The sequence below is a fragment of the Sarcophilus harrisii genome, chromosome 2 (assembly GCF_902635505.1).
Source record: "Sarcophilus harrisii chromosome 2, mSarHar1.11, whole genome shotgun sequence".
In the NCBI taxonomy this organism is placed as follows: domain Eukaryota; kingdom Metazoa; phylum Chordata; class Mammalia; order Dasyuromorphia; family Dasyuridae; genus Sarcophilus; species Sarcophilus harrisii.
The window spans coordinates 351,839,690-351,859,226 of record NC_045427.1 but is presented as its reverse complement, the minus strand read 5'-3'; the positions used below and the strand labels follow the sequence as shown (position 1 = coordinate 351,859,226).

Sequence of the window (19,537 nt, the reverse complement as noted above, 5' to 3'; positions counted from 1 at the left end):
CATAAGGAGTTGAAGAAAAATAAATGTTTATCCTTATAAAAGTCTTTCACTAGGTAGAATTAAAAAGATTAGTTTTATTATATAAGCATTAGAAAATATATTCAGCTGTTAAATTAAGGGTTTGCAATCCAGTTTTTAGAAAGAAGTTAAGTAGGACAGTTCGGCCTTGACTCATCTGAGTTCAAATCCAACTTCAAACACTTATTAGCTGTGTAACTTTAGGCAAGGTGCTTAACCTTGGTCTGTTTCAATTTCTTCCAATTATAAGATGTTGGTAATATCTTTCAGAGATGTTGTGAAGCTCAAATGGAATATCTGTAAAATGCCTGGCATGTAGTAGTTGTTATAAAATTCTAACTATTTTTTAATTAATATATTGTATGGCCTGCAAGAGGAGATAAGAGGGAACACTAAAACATCCAGTAATTAGATGATACACAGGGTAGTAAGTAGAAAGAACAATGAAATTAAACATCAGATCGGTTCCAGAAGATTGTGGCTGGAGTCCAGGTCTTTGACATGGATTAGCTCATGTAACTAGCTTCATCATAAATTAGATGAAATCAATCTATCTGTGCCTCCTCCTCACATATAAAAACAGTAGTGATAATTCCTTGAGTAGTCTAAGAAATGCCTTAAAAAAAAATTACAACACTGATCAGAAACCTGGATTTTTTTTTTTTTTAAAGAACAGAACACTATAATTTAAAGGGAATTTCTAAGGAAAAAAACCTACATGTGCTCCAAAACAAACTCTGCAAAATAGATACCTTGTTTCTGAAAGAATCAATTATTTTCATAAACATTTGGATCTGTTTCCCCAGTTCTTCAAATGCTTTTGGTCTTTCTTCAGATTCCTGGAATCGATTTTTAATGGGCTGACCTAGATTCTTGGTGAAAAAGAAAGACACAATGCATTGTTAAGGTAGTTTCAGGATAAATGAAATTGCTTTTTCTTTGTTATATAGAACACTGAGATGTAGAAATTATATATTTGAAACAAGTATATTCAATTCCCATGTATGACATGGGGATAATCAATTCCAAGTCTAAGTAATAAATCAGCTTCTAAGCTCCACTCAATCACCTTAGCATTGCTTCTCCTCTCTGTGGCCACCTCTACTAAGCACAGCAGTCAAACTGAGGAATACCCAAGTCAAATGCCACAACATTTATTCTTGCCAGAAAGGAGAAAGGCAAGAAACTAAGCTACAGGTCAGGGAGAAGTGCTTTACTCCTCAGTAAAGCACAAAGCCTTTCACGCAGAAAATGCTTTCTTTATTAAGTATTTATTGACTTGACATAGTTTTTTCCTTATTGCATGTTGTGTTAAAATTCTATTCTCCTCAGTGCATGAAATGCTAATTTAAAATGTTAACCCCAATAACATTAAAAGCCCAATCCTTTCAGCATCAAATTAGAACATCTTTTCCATCACTCACTTATGAAAAAAGTTTTCAGAACTACACTTGCTGATAACAAATATGTATTTACACTGAAATTCCCAATGCTATAACTATTACAAATGAGATTGTGTATATCAGAACAGTAATAATTTGAAATAAAAAAAAATAATTAGTCCACCATATTGCATTTCCTGATTAAAAAAATAGCAAAATGAATAGTTCAAAAATACCTTACATACTCCCTGGTCAGTTGTTTCTAGAAAAGTCACATGATGATCTGCCTCAATTTCTGTAAAAGCCTTTCCATCCTGCCTTACAGGGTTGTTGCATAATATTTGCAAATCACTTTGCAAACCTCAAAAAACAATGCTAGCTATAATTTTTATTGCTCATTATTATACCTATATTTTAGGAAGCCCTAAAACCTCCAGGAATGAGGTTCCAAGATAGATTTGACTTCTTCTAAATTTATTGGCATTAATAGTTTCAGGAAATTTTAGGTTAAAGTTTATTGCAGTTTCATTATGTCACAATAAAACAATATTACCTTCAACTCTGTTAATTTATCAATATAAACATGTTTGGGCTGATCTTCTCCATCTTCATACAACCAATTTTCAGTATCTTCTAGTTTCAAAGTAAAACTGTTACGATCCTAAAAGCATAAAAATATTTAATACATGTAATCTAGAAAGAAAAATAATTAGGTTCATAAAGTATGTTCAGGCAATCATCTTATTTCTCTCCTCCTTTCAACCATTAAAAATTCCCAGAAAATGTCTACACTGCCTCTATTTACTACTCTCCTTTCTTACCCAGTTTTTAACATAATCTGCAATCTGGATTCCCAGATCATCATTAATATGAAACTGCTGCCTCTAACGGGCCAAATAAGATCCTATGGTCTCCTAAGAGTCCTCATTCTTTTTAACTCAACACAGCAGATGACACTACTATTTAATGTATGCTGACTTCCGTCCTCATCCCACTTTTCTCTTCTCTGGACTTTGGTGATACTGCTCTTGCCTGGTTTTGTATGGCCACTCTTCAGCCTCCTTCACTTACCATGAATATCCCCAAACCTTCTTTTCTTTTTCAATAATCTTATCAGCTCTCACGGATTCACTTATTTCCATGCAAATGATTCCTATATCCAGATATTCAATCCTAATTTCCTTCCCAAACTGTAGTCTCACAATCCAAGTGGATGTCCTGGAAGCACCTTAAACTCAACATGTTCAAAATAAAACTAATTTTTTCCCCTCCAAACCCATCCCTTCTTATAGCTTTTTTCTCTCTGTTGATACCACCACATTCCTTCTAGTTAACATCTTTACCAACTTTGAAATAATTCAGTAAAAGCCTTGCTTTCCTTTTTCTATTTATAGAGCCACAAGCCTTTCCACTACCTAATTTCTCTTCTCCTATCTATCCAAACCTAGGTTCAACAATAGTCAAAGCCTTGTTCAAGAAGCTTGTGGAATTCTATTGATTACAGAAATGCAAATTAAAACAGCTCTGAGGTATCACCTCACACCTCTCAGATTGGCTAAAATGACAGGAAAAGATAATGATGAATGTTGGAGGGAATGTGGGAAAACTGGGACAATAATGCATCATTGGCTGACTTGTGAAATGATCCAACCATTCTGGAGAGCAATTTGGAACTATGCCCAAAGGGCTATCAAACTATATATATCCTTTGACCCAGTGTCATTTACTGGGCTAATAATGACCCAAAGAAATCAAAGCAAGGAAAGAAACATGCAAAAATATTTATAGAAGCTCCGTTTGTGGTAGTAAGGAACTGGAAAGTGAGTAGATGACCATCCACTGGGGAATGGCTGGATAAATTTTGATACATGTAGGTAATGGAATATTATTGTTCTATAAAAAATGATGAATAAGCTGATTTTAAAAAGGCCTGAAAAGATTTTCATGAATGGATGCTGAGTGAAACAATGAGAACCAGGAATACATCATACACAATTAACAGCAACAATGTGTGATGATCAACTCAAATTCTTGGTTCTTTGCAGTGGTTCAGCGATCTAAAGCAATCAATAGACTTTGGACAGAAAATGCCAACTGCATCCAGAAAAAGAACTAGAGATTGAAGGTAAATCAAAACATGCCATATTCACTTCTTTTTCCTGTTGCCTTTCCCTCACCCTTCCCATGCTCTGATTTTTCTCTGCCAACATGATTCATAAAGTAATGTATATTGAAAATAATTTTTTTTAAATTAAAAAACAAAACAAAACCTAAAGAAACTTATCAACTGCTACTGCCTCCAGGATTAAACACAAACTGCACTATTAGGCATTTTGTATCCTTTGCAACATGACTGCAGCCTATCTTTATAGATGGACTTTACACATTTTCCTTCACACATGCTCTGTTCCAGTCAAACAGGCTAAAGTATTGTACCTATTCTCCTATCTTCCTGCTTCTGCACAGAAAATTGTCACCCCCACATTCCAATGCCTAGAATAAACTCCAGAGATAAGTGGTGGTGCAATGGATAGCTGGGCTTGGAATCAGGAAGGCTTAAGTTCAACTTGGCCTCAGATAACTTACTGTGTGACTATCTTGCATCACTTGACTGCTTTCTGCCTCAGTTTCATCATCTGTAAAATGGGTACAATAAGAGAATCTACCTTAAAGGTTGTGAGAATCAATGAGATATTTAAAACATGCTTAGCATGGTGACTGGCACATGGGCAATATTACATAAATGTTAGCGACTATTATTCTAACTATGCAAGGCTCAGCTCAAGTACCATTGTCTACAAGATTCCCTCCTGATACCTAGTCACTAGTATCCTTCTCTCCATGTTTCAGATTATTTTATGTTTACCTCATATAATTTTGAATTAACTTATCTATATACATGTTATGTTTACTCCCTCAACTCCCATGCCCTATTTGAATATAAATTCCTTAGTATACTAACTCTAAACAATAAAAGCTTGTCAAATCCATGAAATTCAAGATTCTGATCAATTTCAATCACTATTCTCTATAGATTCAAATAATCATGTTCATTCTGAACTAATTCTATTATCTTGCAAAACATTCAAGGATCTTCAAAGAGCAAATTTTTAATTTCCCAACCAATACTTACATCCTCACTAACAAATTTCTCATACAGGCCATTTAATTTATCTCTCATTTCATAAACATATTCTTCCACTGCATTCTTGGCATCATTTCTTTCCTTTTCCAGCTTATCCTGCATGATCATCTTACCCTGAGAAGGAATAAACTAAATTAGTAAGATTTTGGCTAAAAATGCAAAATTATGAATGTTAGAATCCAGGAGGAAAACAAATAAACTTTCCCACAATTCTCAACCAAGCTCTCCCAACAAGAGAATGACTTTGTTAAGGAAGAAAGAACACATTTTCAGTACTGAATTAAAAAAAAAAATTTCAAAGAAGATTTTATCAAATGGTATTTCAGTACTAGTGGGAAGAGAATATATCTTGGAGAACTAGGAATAAACAATATTCTTATACTTTATTAAGAAATTTGAAAATGTAGGGATTAATTGGTAACGTGTGCTAAATAAAACTCCATAAAACATATTGCTTAATACATTTAACAACAATAATGGAATGTAATACAATCTGGGATAATTCAGAATAAATTCTCCCTCTGGCTGACAAGTTATGTCACTCTGACCAAAGTATGTTATGCACCTGTTAATGTACTATTTGTATTGGAAAAAAGCTCAAGAACTCAAAAACAGTACATACACTTCAATAAATCTCTGAATTCTACAAATTATTGCTTAGAACAGGACAATTTGTAATGATCCAGAAGATTAACAAAGATATCTCAAGTTAAAATCTATTTAATCCACCAAACTCAAATGTCTCTGTGTTGCAGAGTTTTGTAACCGAGAAGACATTAATAATTACCTCATTTTCAATGTATAAATTCAACATTTCTCTTCCTATCTGCCATAACAACTGATTTTCAATAGGGAGATCCACAGTGGTAGTTTTAACTTTTGCTTTCTTAGCTTGAGGTGGTTGATCCATTTTTTTATCTTTGGACCCAGTTTGAGAAGTCTACAAAACAGAAAATAATGACAACCAAATATGTAAGGACAGACTGTTTTCAACTTTCATTTGGATGTTGAAAAAATTTGATGTAAGTCAGTTTGATACTGGAATGCATTTCCTCCCTAGAAATAATGTAATGAATTAGTGGTAGTTAGTTTCCAAATTAAGTCTGTAAAAGTCTTTTAATCCCACATTGCAGTAAATTGTAAAAAAAAGATTTCTGCTTTATGTAAGCTTTCAAACTAGATGATCCTTATGGTCCCTTGGAACTCAGTCTATGAATTAGAATATTACTCTATTACACACACAAAGTATATATTTACTATACACTTTAGTATTTATGGAAGAATTTCTGAGAAATTGTTAAGTGTGCAAAAAACCAGAGCCTTTAAAAAAGATTTTCTTTACTTGCTAATTAAAAAATAGAAATAGTTGCCTAAATACCTGGCATATTGGAAAAGGAGGGACTAACAACTAAGCAGATGTGGCAAACATTTACCTTCCTTGTTGCTGCTTGCTCAATTGTTCACATATAAACTAGGTGGTCATGTGAGGTATCTGGACAAAGACCAAATTATCCCTTACAAGTTCTTTCACTAACACAATTTAGATGAAAATTGACTTACATAGCTGAAGAAATTTATTCATCAAAATTGGTCATTATCTTATTAAACTGGATGACAAACAATACTTTCTTTCAAAAGATTTTCAGATACAATCAAAATTAAATGTAAAGCTATACCACATAGATTAAATTTAAACTAATCAGTTAAGCTGGTATTTATAAGCTATACTTATAAAAATCTAAAATAATGCAAAATTTAAAAAACAAAATATTAAAAACTCCAAAATTTAGGTTTTTATTGAAAAATCAGTTAACACAAATACAGTGTCTGTGGAATACTTTAATTACTAAAAGCATCCTAACCAGTCAATTGGATTATTTATTAATTAATCCAAATTTAATGCTGACATTTCCTGATGGCTTGTATTCTAGCCAAATGCTAACTAATCACAATTAATGTAAATGATAAAACTCATAAAAATTCTTCAGCACTAAAACAAACACAAAAGAATGCCTAATACGGCTTATTTTGAAGATTCAAATGCAATCTTATACCTCCATTTCTTCAGATTCTGTCTTATTTTCCCCTTGTATCTGATGTTGGTTTTCCTCAGTTTTCTGTTCTTCTTGATCTATTTGCATTTTCTGTGAAAAGATGAGATTAGATTTTAATATAGTCAAGCCAGAAATGTACACATTTTAAATAAAAGTGCAATTAGAAAATGTTTAATAAAATGAGACAACACAAATATGGAAGCATGATTAAAGATCACAGAATAAAAAAATCAGAAGAAAAGCATATCATTTACCTTTCACATATATGGTAAGTGATATATCCTTTTCCCAAACAAGGGAAAATGGCTATTACAAAAGATAAAATAAACTGATTATAAAGAAAAGGAAAAGCTGCTCTCATTCCCCAATAATATAAGTAATGGCTAATAATAAATATAGCATTATTATAGCACTTCATATTATCCTCAATTTACAGATTATCTGAGGCAGAAGTTAAATGACTTGATCAAAGTCACAAAACTAAAATATGCAAAGATGACAAAATATAGCAACAGTCAATGTAGGAGTGGTTATGAATAGATTTTCAATCAGAACCACACTACACAATACCACTGTATGATGAGGGTCCTTGTCTTGCATATACACAAGGTATACCCAGAGACTTGTCTTAGTAGAGGCAAAAGAAATGTATTGCTTTCTCATGAGAAAGGATACATCCAGTATTGAACGAAAAAAAACCATGAATAAAGGTGAACAATTTTCAGCAACTAAGCAGAATATCTACCCCAGCCCCAAGCTCTTCAGAGCTTACTTGAAAATTGCCCATAGCCTTAAAAAAAAAAAAAAAAAAAAAAAAAAAAGATATTTCCTCAACTGGGAGAGATTTAGAATTTTGTCTTTCCTCCACAAAGGGAAATTTGGTACAAGAATTAATGCCCCAAGGAGGCTTCAACAGTGCAAAACTAAAGGTAAAAAGCAAAAAGGTGCCTTTTTAATCTCAGGCCACATTCCAATTAATAAAGTCAGTCTCTGTCTCCAAGCTTACATTCTAGAAGGGGGATAACAAACCCCACCCTTGATTATTCTGATATCCTTGTGTGTTTATTTTCTAATTTGTTTCACTTCTCCAATTTAATTTTCATAACCAAACAAATGTTTATCTCTCCCCCACAATACAAATTTGATTTAAGTATTTTAGATTAATGCCTTCACTTTCTTGGTTTTTTTTTTTTTTTTTTTTTTTTTTTGGCTGAGGCAACTGGAGTTAAGTGACTTGCCCAGCATCACACAGTCAAGAAATGTTAAGTATTTGAGACCACATTTGAACTCAGGTGGTCCTGACTTCAGGGTTAGTGCTTTGTCCACTGCAGTCACCTCGCTGCCCCAATGCCTTCACTTTCTAGTAGTACTAATGGGTCGATGAGGAAATAATAATTGCCTTAGCTATCAATTCAAACATTTTTTGATATATCTGTTACATGCAAAATTCTCAGAGTCAAGTAATAATCATTCAAGTTTGGCTTTTTTGTCTGGAGGCTGGGCCTGGAGAAATAAATAACAGCAAAGCAGAACAACAATGATATAAAAAAGTTGAAAGATGGTGTCTGCACTATACACACACACATACTAATCAACCAATTAGCACCATTAAAGCACCTACTATGTGCCAAGCACTAGGGGAGACACAAAAGTAAAGAATGTAAACGTTCCTATTTAAGTTTATATTTCAATGGAAAAAAAAATCTATCCTCTCTCACTTTTCTCTTTCTCTTCCTCCTAGTTTAGGGAAGGCACTATTAGTGAGAAATAACACATAACTATGATGAAAAGGTAAGCTAGAGTGGGACATGAAGGGCATGGAATATCAAACAAGATGAGTTTACACATGAACTCAACTTCAAGAGGGAATCATGGGGGGGTTTACCGAGTAAGGAAATGACAGGAGTCAGACTTGAGTAAAGGGAGAAATTATCTCATCTGGGTTCATATAATACATGAACTGCTTATAGTTCTACTATAGTTTTACTAAAATGCAGAAATTAGAATGATAAAATCTAGGTTTTATTATGCTTAAGCATAGATTCAGAGGCATAGAAAAATAACCCTTAAATAAAAATTAGGATTCTAGGAAGGCTCCTTATAGACAAAATAATGTCAAAGTAGCAAAGAAATAATTCCGTTAAAATCATTAACTTGAAGGCTACAGAAGTTAAAAAATGACAGATTATAATTCCATACTTCATTATCACAAAAGGTGAATAAATTTAGTTAAATTCAGTAATATTCCCACATATCCTCTAAGTAAACAAACCTAACTAAACAGATCATATTATAAATTAAGTCAAATTACAGATGAAACTAGTTAGAGGGTTCTTAATAGGATGATACAAAAAGATTTACAAAATTAGGATCAACAGAATCTCTTTCTCAAGTCAAATTATTTGGAAAGCCTTGATTCCCTTTTTGATTTATCTGATTAAAGTCTGAAGCCTTAAGTAAAATGACATCCCTTGTGACAGCCCTAGCAACCTCTCCCCCTCCAAAATAATAAAATTAATAATAAAAAAGTAAATAAATAAAAAGTAAATAAAAATAATAAAATTAATAAAAAGTTTTTAAAATCACAATTTTTCTATAAAATCTACAAATAAGTTTCCATAAGACATAATTCACTTTATTATAAAGAAAATAAGCAGAATTCATCCACTCAAAATCTTTTAAAACTTTTAGATACTACAACAAAACTAAAAGACAACAAACTACCCATGAGAATCATTTAACTTCTCTGTCAACAAATGTATTTATTTACTTATTTTTGGAAGGGGGTGGTTGAAGGAAGAAAGGTAATTGGGGTTAAGTGACTTGCCCAGGGCCACACAGCTATTAGGTATCCAGGGTTGACGTTGTATCCCACTACCTAGCTGCCCCCACCCAACTAGATTTAACATTTAAAAAGTGCTACACGATATACAATCCTAGACAAGGACAGTAATCTGTCAAATATTAACCATCCAGCCAGTTTACTGTTTTTGTAGTGGCTTAAAGAACGCAAGCTTTCAGGGCCCAAGATTACCTCTTCCTCTTTTGCATGCTGATCTGTCTCCATAGGCTCTTCACATTCATCAGACTTGTGTACCTCCACAAGGGAAGCACTAGACACACTAAAAATACCATGTACGTTGACTCGAACTTTTACTTTAACTTTTGAACTGGATCCATCAGTCTGCGGAGTCACCTTCTGAACCAAAAACTGGGCTAAACATATCAAGGACAAAGGAGAACAATAATTAATAAAAAGAATTTAACTGTAAAACAAGCAAAAAAGAAACAATGAGACTAAAAAGCTACTAATGGAGATTCTGATTAAAAATCAAATTAATACAATTAGTATCTCAAACACCTGGAAAAAATTTTCAAAGATCACTTTAAGTAATATAAAACTTAGGGGTACAACTCAAAATTATAGTCAGTCATATTTAATTCTTTCTTTTTATACCTAGATACAAATTAATTCTTGCTTCTACAGCACTCTAACCTTCTTCATTCCTGCCATCCTAATCTAGGTCTGCCAATCTGTGCCTAAATTAATGTAAGAGCATCTGTAATGATCAAAGTAACTCTACTGTCTCTTAATACTTCAAATGCCACCTTTCATGTCATTGTCAAAATTGTCTTACTACACAACTTAAAGTCACTGCAGTGGTCATTCACATTTACACCCACCTTAATAATTTCCAGTTACTTGCTACAGCTAAAATTTAAATTTCTAGCTTTCAGGCATTCTACAACCGATCTCCAATATATGTGCTACTTCTAAATAAGAACCTATTGCTCCATTCAATCTGGCTTAATTTTTTTTTTTTGTGTCATTCAAACATATACCTGTGCTTGGGCTATCCTCCCAGTATGAGGTAGGTGCTTTCTCATCTCTTACCTCCAATACAAATCCATCCATTATTCTCTAACAAAGTCTTTCCCAACCAGAATAGCCTATCAATGATTTTTTTATTCTCTAAAAATCAAACAACCTCGTCATTCCTTTAGCATTTAATATAAGCCGACTGTAATTTCATGTATTATCTACTCATATCAAATAAATGAATGTCAGGATAACAACATATTATGTCAAAAATTAAGGTCAAAACCATGTATTTATTCTATTTCTTTTTGATCAATTATTGCAAATATCAACGTATACATCTTAGGCACTAAGTATTCTAATATCATTAGTTCTGAAGCTTAGTAGGATCAGGGTTGGAAGGGCTACTTGAGAAGTCATTTTGTTAAACCTCCCCTATTTTATGATGAGTAAAGACCAGACAAGTTAAGTGAACTCATGTACTAACACTCAGAGTTTTGCATTTCTTCCACTGTAACCAAATTTTTGAAATTGTCCTGATTCATCTATTTTCCAAATACACAAGAACATTTCTGAGAATAACCCCTTTAAAATACCTATGGCAGGATCTGGGTAAGGTAAATCCTTAGGAGAACTGTAATAGGCCTCAAGATTAAATGGTTCCTTTCTATAAAATGTGAGAACTTTAGAGAAAGGAGCTGCATGATTCTTCGGGAAGACTTCACAATCACTAAAAAGAAGGGGAAAAAAGAAACATTTAAAATAATCACAATATTTTAACCCATGAATTTTTAAAGTACATTCTAATTTTAATCTATTGTTGGTTTTTAACCATTCCAAGTTTTCTCTAGAAAACTTTTACTAATCTATTAAAGAAAAAAAGATACAATTGACTATAAATTCAGAAGAGGCAAACACTGTCATCTAACATTTTATACTTCAACTCCCCTAAGCATGATGCCAAACAATACATACAAAAATATTAGTCAGATAGCTTTTCTGATAAACATGTCTTATTTTAATCTATGCTATATATAATTCGTTGTAAGTGTTAAAGTTACTACAAAGAACATGGATAAAAGTATTAAATATCTGGGAGATCTTATTACCTTATTCCTTCTTCTGCTGGGGAATTCCATCGAAGAGATATTGGATATGGCACTACATCAGTGATAGAAAATTCTCGTACTTTGAAAGCAGGAGACAATATCGCACACTAAAGTAACAAATTATTCAAGTAAAAATAATAATGTAACAGTAACAATGTAATCCATGATCAACACAATATCTATAATTTATTAATTTCTGAAAAATCTTATTGGGCTACCTTTAAAAAATGCATATATTTGAATTCACATGCTTATTTTACTGTATTAGAATTAGCATTTGCTGGTTAAGTCTTACAAACTTGTCTACCTTCTGAAAAATCACCTATTTATATGCATGGCATGGTTCATACAGAGTTTGCCAAACTAACAAAAGATAATTAGTGACAAAGGAATATGCGACATCTATAACATTATCCAATCTTAGTTCCTTCCCCCTTTTTGCCAATCAGCACAACATAATTTGTCAAAATTCTGGTAATCATCTAGTTTTAAAGTGAATATATATTGCTACATTAGCTTAACATGTGTGATTGAGTACAATTTTTTTATTTCACGGAAATTACTTTCTATTTTAAGAAGTTAAGTTATATTTCAAAATCATAAACTTGAATATTAATAATGAAACCAAAATTAATTTGATGTAAATTAATTAAAATATTAAGGAATATTGCTTATAATCTGACATCAAATGGTAATTATTTAATTGAAAGAACAAACCATTGCCATATTATGTCCAACAAAACAATCTACCTATGGCTTTGAGTGAAATCAACTGAAATCTGCTATTAGGTAATGAAATTAACCCACCTGCAATGCACACCCTCGTGTGACTGCTTCATCTGCATTCAATGTTGTACTAAGTTCTTTACCAAAGAATTTGCTAATCTTCTCTTTCACTGCAGGGATTCTAGTGGCACCACCAACTATCTCCACTGCATAAATATCCTCTTTCTTTAACTCTATTTAAAAGAATAAGAAATATTTAACATTGCTAAAATCTGAGTTATTAGCTTGTAATGAAATATAAAGGCACTGATTTCAATACATTTAAAAATTCATTCCCAAGTTTTTTTTTCATTCCACATGAATAGACAATGAAGGTCCAGAATAAAGTAAAAAAAATGTAATTTGAGTCAGAAAGAATTATATAAATGACAATAGAAATACATCTAGTATATACATAACTGAATATGTGATTTTGTTTTAACTAATGTTACCCCAAGGGTTATCTTGTTAGAGACAATGTTCTGATTGGTTTTTAGAGTCCCCCATTCTGAATCTGTATATTGGCATTTGGATCATATAAATAAAATTTCCTATGAGACAGGGACATTCCAGGTTACAAAGTTTGATGGTACTATCGATCTGACAATGAAAAAAATAGACTGTTTTGGCAAAGAAAATTTTTTCAGCCAAGATGACAGGAATGGATGTTGTCAAGGCATCCAAGTAAAGGAAGCCTGTTCTGGTATCAGTCCATCTCCCAAGTTTCACATGAGTCTATTATAGCATCTTAACCATTCCTTCAAGATAACTTTTGTTTCTATTCATTAATTCAACAATCATTTATTGCTTTTATCTCTATTGCCTATTATGTATAAAGCAATCATTTCTATGTCTAACCTCAACTCCTCTCTCTGCAACTGAATCCATTTTCGCTTGTTCTGGCCTTCCTGGTGATAACGGTTGATCACCATCTTCCATAGAAAAGCCTTTCGTATGTATACCTAAGGACAATTATTAGGGTACACTCAGCTTCTCTTCTCCAACCTAAATATAACTTATATAACTATGATGAGTATTAAGACTTACTCTTTTAGGGTTTTATCTACAAAACTGGGATCTAGTCAGCACATAGAAAACATCACAATTTATATATATATTTTAAAAGACCAGCATAATCAAAGTTAGTATTACATTATTAAACTTAAAAGACATTCTTTCTGTAAAAATAAATAAATGGATAAACCCATTTCCCCCCCCAGAAAATGCAATTTTGCAAGAGCATTTGTTGGGAAAAGCTAGCCTATTTCAAAACAAAATGTCAACATTTTTAATCATAATTTTTTTGGGAAGTCAGTGATATTTAGAAATCACTTGTCCAACAAAATATTCAACGCTAACGAAACATCAAAAATTATTATCATTTAAAAAATAAAAAGCAAATCTCTAACTCAGAATATCAATAACATTTTAATTTTTTTTTCTAAAAAGGGAAACAACATTTTATTTTAAAAGATATAAATTAGTTATTAAGGCTATAATCTGGATTCTCTACTGTTGAATTTTCCTAAATATTACAACAGGAAAAGGTGGGAAGAGTGGGGAAGGGATAAAAAATCATCCCAAGTAAAAAAACCAGTCAGTTCATATTATGGAACTTTTACAGGCAGTTGTGGGAAATAGTAATTAATTAAGATGTCTAAATTCCCAGTACTTATATATTTGGCTTTGAGACATATTAACTACTTATTTTCTAATAATAAAGAACTTACTGGCTTGTTCCAAAACACTTCGAAGTGGTGGTTCCACTCTAGCTAAGAGATCATCACACATCTCCAGAAATTTGCTCCTATTTTAAGAAATGATAAGTTAAATTACATTCTCCTTTGAACAAACTAGGATTTAAAAACAAAAACAAATACCTATTTGCCCCCTTAACATCCTAAAACTTCCAAATAAACTGTGGTGCTTTAAAGAGATTCTTCACCACCCAACAATAAGTGCTAATTAGCAGCCTCAATAAAAACTGTAGCATCTTTAAGTAATATCTTTAATCTTTTTTTTTAATTTAATAGCCTTTTATTTACATATCTTTAATCTTAATAAGTAGCATCTTTCTTTCTCCAGTATTTTCAAGTATTTATTAAATATCTACTAAGTAGTAGGGAGTCTACTTGCTAGTCACTGAAGTTGTAATACAAAGAATGAAACAATTGTCTATTTTATCAAACAGATTCCTAGTCAAGTGACAACTAGGCCAAATAAACAAACTGTCAGAGTCTATATAGCAAACTAGAAAGGCCTAGAGACAGATTATTTGTTGTCAAGAACTTACTTATATGAATTTGAAGAAGGCCAACAGGTAATTGTGAAAGCATGAATAGAAGATTTGCACATTATATGTGTGTGTGTGTGTGTGTGTGTGTGTGAGATGGCCAATAGGCTGTCTAGAGGAGGAAGTAGGGGGAAAAAATTCAAGCAAAAGGTTTTGCAAGAGTGAATGTTGAAAACTATCTATGCATGTGTTTTGAAAATAAAAAGCTTTATTAAAAAAAAAGTCAGAGATCATCAGGGAATGGTACATTCTGAAGATTAAATAAGCAAGTCTCTTAAATTTGAACTATTTGTTCATTATTATTATTAATGGAATGATGACCTAACAAATACTAATCAAAACTTGTGAATGAATGGTGGCTTGTTTTATTAGAAATTTATTTCTTAGCCATAGTAAAAACTGTGGTTTCAGTTTTGATCCTCATAGACATTAGCTTATTAATCATCTCAAACAAGAATCACTTATTGCATTCCTATTTCAGGTTTATGGCTAAGAATAATACAGCAGAATCTGTAAGTTTAAAAAAAATTTTTTTATCTTGAAATCCCAAGAGATACCTGTTCATAATTCCAGATACATCAACATCATTCATGAAACATTCTATGTTCATAGGGAGGTCTGAAGCATTTGCACTCATTAATTTCTTGAGTTTTTCACACTCCTGAGAAAGTCGCAACAATGCACGAATTTTGGACTTGATGTCTAGTTTGTATTTCTTCCCAAATTCTTCACAGAAGTGATTTACTAACATCTCATCAAATTTTCTACCTCCTAGTGTTGGATCAAATGCAGTGGCAAGAACCTAAGGAAGAATGTGATTAAATTATTCCATTTAGTCATCAACTGAAAAAATGTATTAATTTTAATAAACATCAATTCTTTATATCGACAATGCTTTAATATTGGCAAAGCACCTTTTTTTTTTTTTTTTTTACAACAACCTTCTGAAGGGAGATTATCTATAAAATTACTCAATGAGGATAAAAACAAACAAAAATTAAAAAAAAAAACCAACTATAACTAACTTATAATATAACTAACTTACAAAAGGCAGGTACAATGAAAATAAGCTTAGTCCTTTTAAAAAATGAACACATTAAGAATAACAGTACTGTTCTAATAATCCTTGGAAACTTACAACCCCAACTTCCAATCTCCACTAATGGATAAAGGACTAAAATATTCTTTCACACAGGTGATTCTAGAAGCCTTTCAATTTTTCAGTATTCCCTCTGAAAAGGTTATTACTTGAAAAATCACCATGAAATGGAATTAAATGTATTTTGATGACTATTTACATTTGAGTACATTAATTTCATCATACAAAAATGTACTGATACATATGAAATTTACTTGTCATTTAATGAGTCATCATTTTTGTCCATTTGTTACTGTATGTCCACATATACATTCCCCCCCCTTTATAAAGTTGCTAATATGTAAGCTATTCTTACCTTTCTGCTTTTTTCCTCATATTTTTGAATAGAACTTTCTATAAACACATGTATCCCCAATTTAAATTTCACAATTTAAAGGAAATAGAATCCACCGAGTCTAACAGCACTAAAAGACAATTCCTTCTAAATAAAACAACAAATGCCACACAGCCTCTTCTTAGAACAATTTATTTATTTCTTTACTCTGCTGGGTTGATTGGGGTCAAGCGACTTGCCCAGGGTCACACAGCTAGGAGTATTAAGTATCTGAGGCCAGATTTGAACTCAGGTCCTCCTGACTTCAGGGTTGGTGCTCTATCCACTGTACCACCTAGCTGCCCCCACGTAGCCCACCCATTCAAGTATCACAGAATTAACTGAAAGGACCTCATTTTAGAGAGCTAAGAAAGGTAATAAGATTCAGAAATAATATTTGAATGAAGGTCTTTCAATTCTCCAGCTGTCCTATCTTATCAACCATAAAACTACACTGAACTCCTACAATACAATCATGGAAAGGCTGTTACTGCTTGAATCAAGCTTAAATATAACCTTTGCAATATCTACCTCAAATCTTTGGATCTGGCCATTTAACCAGTTTGAAATTCACTTAAAAGTACAATTCTAGCCCCACATCAAATGCTATGCCAAAAACTAGGTAAATTATGTAGCATTCTTGTAATAGACCAGTTTTATAATCTTGTTTCTAAAAAAAGGAAATCAAGTTAGACTGGCACAACTTGTTCTTGCTTAAGTCAAGGTTTCTTTCTGGTTATCTTCCCCCCCCCCCCCCCCCCCCCCCCCCAATGTTAGCCATCCATCCATCTTTATAATGGAACATTTTAGAATTTTGACAGGAATTGGAAGTCAGACTCACTGTAATCTGCAGACTCCTCCACACTCCTTATTTTCTAAAAATTATTAACACTGGACTTTTTTTTTTTTTTTAATTATTTGGAAGCTCTATTCTATGAAGAAAGCAATGAGGTGAGGAGTCAAGATTGATGTTTTCAAAGATGACCAATGACATCACAAGGTGATGTCTTGATTCGCCTGTGTGTGAATTGTATTTAAGTTCGGCAGAATTGCATAGTCATCAGTCTCCCTCTTTTTGAATCAAAGTCCAGCGACAAGACAAAAGTTAAGAGAAAGCTCGTGATGGCCAGGGATGCAATGGAAAAGAACTCTTGCATCTTCAATATCTGAATAAGTTCTATGAGCTCCACATAGCCTGCTTTCAGTCACCTTCATAATGAAAGGATGGGGGTCTTCACATTTCTCTAACTCACTGTCAGGTTTGTGGTCCCCCTCAAGTTACTTTCAACATTAGCTTCAATATTTAGCAGGATGTGGCTGCTGCACATGCTACAGTTTCTTAAAGCCACAGGTGAGATTTAGATTAAGGTGGACACCAAAAATGGACAAACAGACCTGAAAAAAGCTTGGCAATCCCTCACGAGAGATGCTAGTCTTCCTTGAACACTCCATATACCCCAGTGTCAAGTAGCTTCAATGCGAAAGAAAATGAGAGTCTACTGAGCAAGATCCAGGAGACCAATCCATAGATCTGAGGCATAATTTGCCATGGAGGATGGGGATGACTGATTCTGCAGGACCTACCCATAAATACTGTCTTTGCCAGGCCCTACTTATCAGCTATAGGATAAGAAAGACAAAAGAGTCACTAGCTGAGCAAAATCATTCATCAACCATTTCTTGCACCTTTTATGTAACTCCCTAGGGACCTCCAATTAGATTTTTTTCTTTTTCCCCCTTGTACTATTCAGATGCCATTGCTACTAAGTTAGTACTGAAATAAGCATTGCTACTTAACAGATATTCCCTACCCTCAAAATGCTCACAATCTAATGGAAGAGACAAAATGCAAACATATATGCAAATCAAGGTGTATACAGAATAAACAGGAAAACATAAAAAATACTGTTTGAAATTCATAACTTAGTCCTCTCCTATTGGACTTTATTCTTATATCTTCCCTCCAACACATATCCTTTCTCAATCCCAATAAGTTATTCCATCTCTTGACTGCAAGAATCTTTTCTTGCTGTCTTGAAACACTCCCCCCTCCCATACTCTTTAAATACTGACTTCCTTGACTTCTAAATAAAATCTCTCCTGTAGGAAACCTTCACCAACTTTTCTTTAATTCCAGTGTTTTAATTTTTTCCTATTTATCCTGTATGAACTTGATCTAAGCTCAACACTATGTCCAATGCATAGTTGACCTAAAACTCAATATGGTAAGGTTTTAGATGAGCATTATCTTCAGTGTGAAAATTGATCCCTTGAGAGATGATGAATTTACCAAGAGAGTGCAGGTAAAGAAATGGAATGTACAGAACAGTCTTGGAGTACATACGCAGTTGGGATAAAAGGTGGATGATGATCTAACAAAAAAGACTTCAAAGGAACAGACATGTGGGGAGAAGAATCAAGAAATAGCAGTAAGATGAAAATCTAAGGAGAGTGAATCATGCAGACTGTTAAAATGTAAAATCAAGAGTTCAGGAAGGGTAACGGAATACTACTATTCCATAAGAAACAATCTGGTCTATTTTCAGAAGGGCCTGGAGACTTTCATGAAATGATGCTAAGTAAAGTGAGTAGAACCAAGAAAACACTCTATACAGTAACAAGATTATATGATGATCAACTCTGATAGACTTGGCTCTTTTCAACAATGAGGTGATTCAGGCCAATTTTACTCAGTAAATTTCTGAAAGCCATCTGCATCCAGAGAGATTTTGGGGACTGCATGTGGATCACAACAGAATATTTTTACCTTTGTTGTCCTTTGCTTGCCTTTTTTTTTTTTTTTTACCCTTCCGTTTGATCTGATTTTTCTTTTGCAGCTATGATAAATGTGGAAATATGTTTAAAAGAACTGCACACATTTAACCTATATTGGATTACTTGCCGTTTAGGGGAGGAGGGAGAAAATTTTGAAACACAAGGTTTAGCAAGGGTGAATGTTGAAAACTTTGCATGTATTTTGAAAACCAAAAAAAGTTCAGGAAGATGAAGATCATTGCTAACTTTGAAGAGAACAGTTTGATTTGAATGACGGAAGTCAAAAGCCAGATTACAATAAGAAGAGCTGAGTAACGGTATGGTCAAGTGAGGATTTTGGTTGGTTTGTTTGTTTTTCTCCTAAAAATGGGGAAGACAATAATGCATATCTGTTGGAATAGAAACTGAGAAGAGGGGAAGATAAGACAAAGAGGAGAGAGACAGGATAAGACAAGAGAAAAATTGAAGATAAAAGAAGAAGGGAGAGATTCAAAATGAGAGAGGAAGGAGATGATTGAAGGGGTAAACTACAAGAGGAAAAAATAGGGAATGAGACAAGGAAAATAGAATGGGAGATAATGTAAAGAATTTTAAGATACAGAGAAGAAGCCTGTCACTAAGCAAAATAGCTAAGATTTACATGGTATATTAAAGTTTTCAAAGGACTTTACATATATATATTACCTCATTTGGCATTTTTATAA

General features: G+C 32.9%; 1 protein-coding gene across 1 annotated transcript in view; it reads right to left on the bottom strand.

Moving 5' to 3' along the window:
• The window catches only part of HSPA4 (heat shock protein family A (Hsp70) member 4), a 37,696-nt gene that overhangs the window by 2,297 nt on the left and 15,862 nt on the right, over window positions 1-19,537 (bottom strand). The window contains exons 7-17 of the mRNA XM_023503952.2: window positions 15,144-15,388; window positions 14,024-14,100; window positions 12,336-12,487; window positions 11,529-11,635; window positions 11,016-11,149; window positions 9,634-9,815; window positions 6,600-6,689; window positions 5,333-5,485; window positions 4,534-4,659; window positions 1,954-2,061; window positions 771-890 (exon numbers count right to left, since the gene is read on the bottom strand). Coding sequence (XP_023359720.1) covers window positions 771-890; window positions 1,954-2,061; window positions 4,534-4,659; window positions 5,333-5,485; window positions 6,600-6,689; window positions 9,634-9,815; window positions 11,016-11,149; window positions 11,529-11,635; window positions 12,336-12,487; window positions 14,024-14,100; window positions 15,144-15,388 — 1,494 coding nt within the window. The remainder of the gene's footprint in view (window positions 1-770; window positions 891-1,953; window positions 2,062-4,533; window positions 4,660-5,332; window positions 5,486-6,599; window positions 6,690-9,633; window positions 9,816-11,015; window positions 11,150-11,528; window positions 11,636-12,335; window positions 12,488-14,023; window positions 14,101-15,143; window positions 15,389-19,537) is intronic.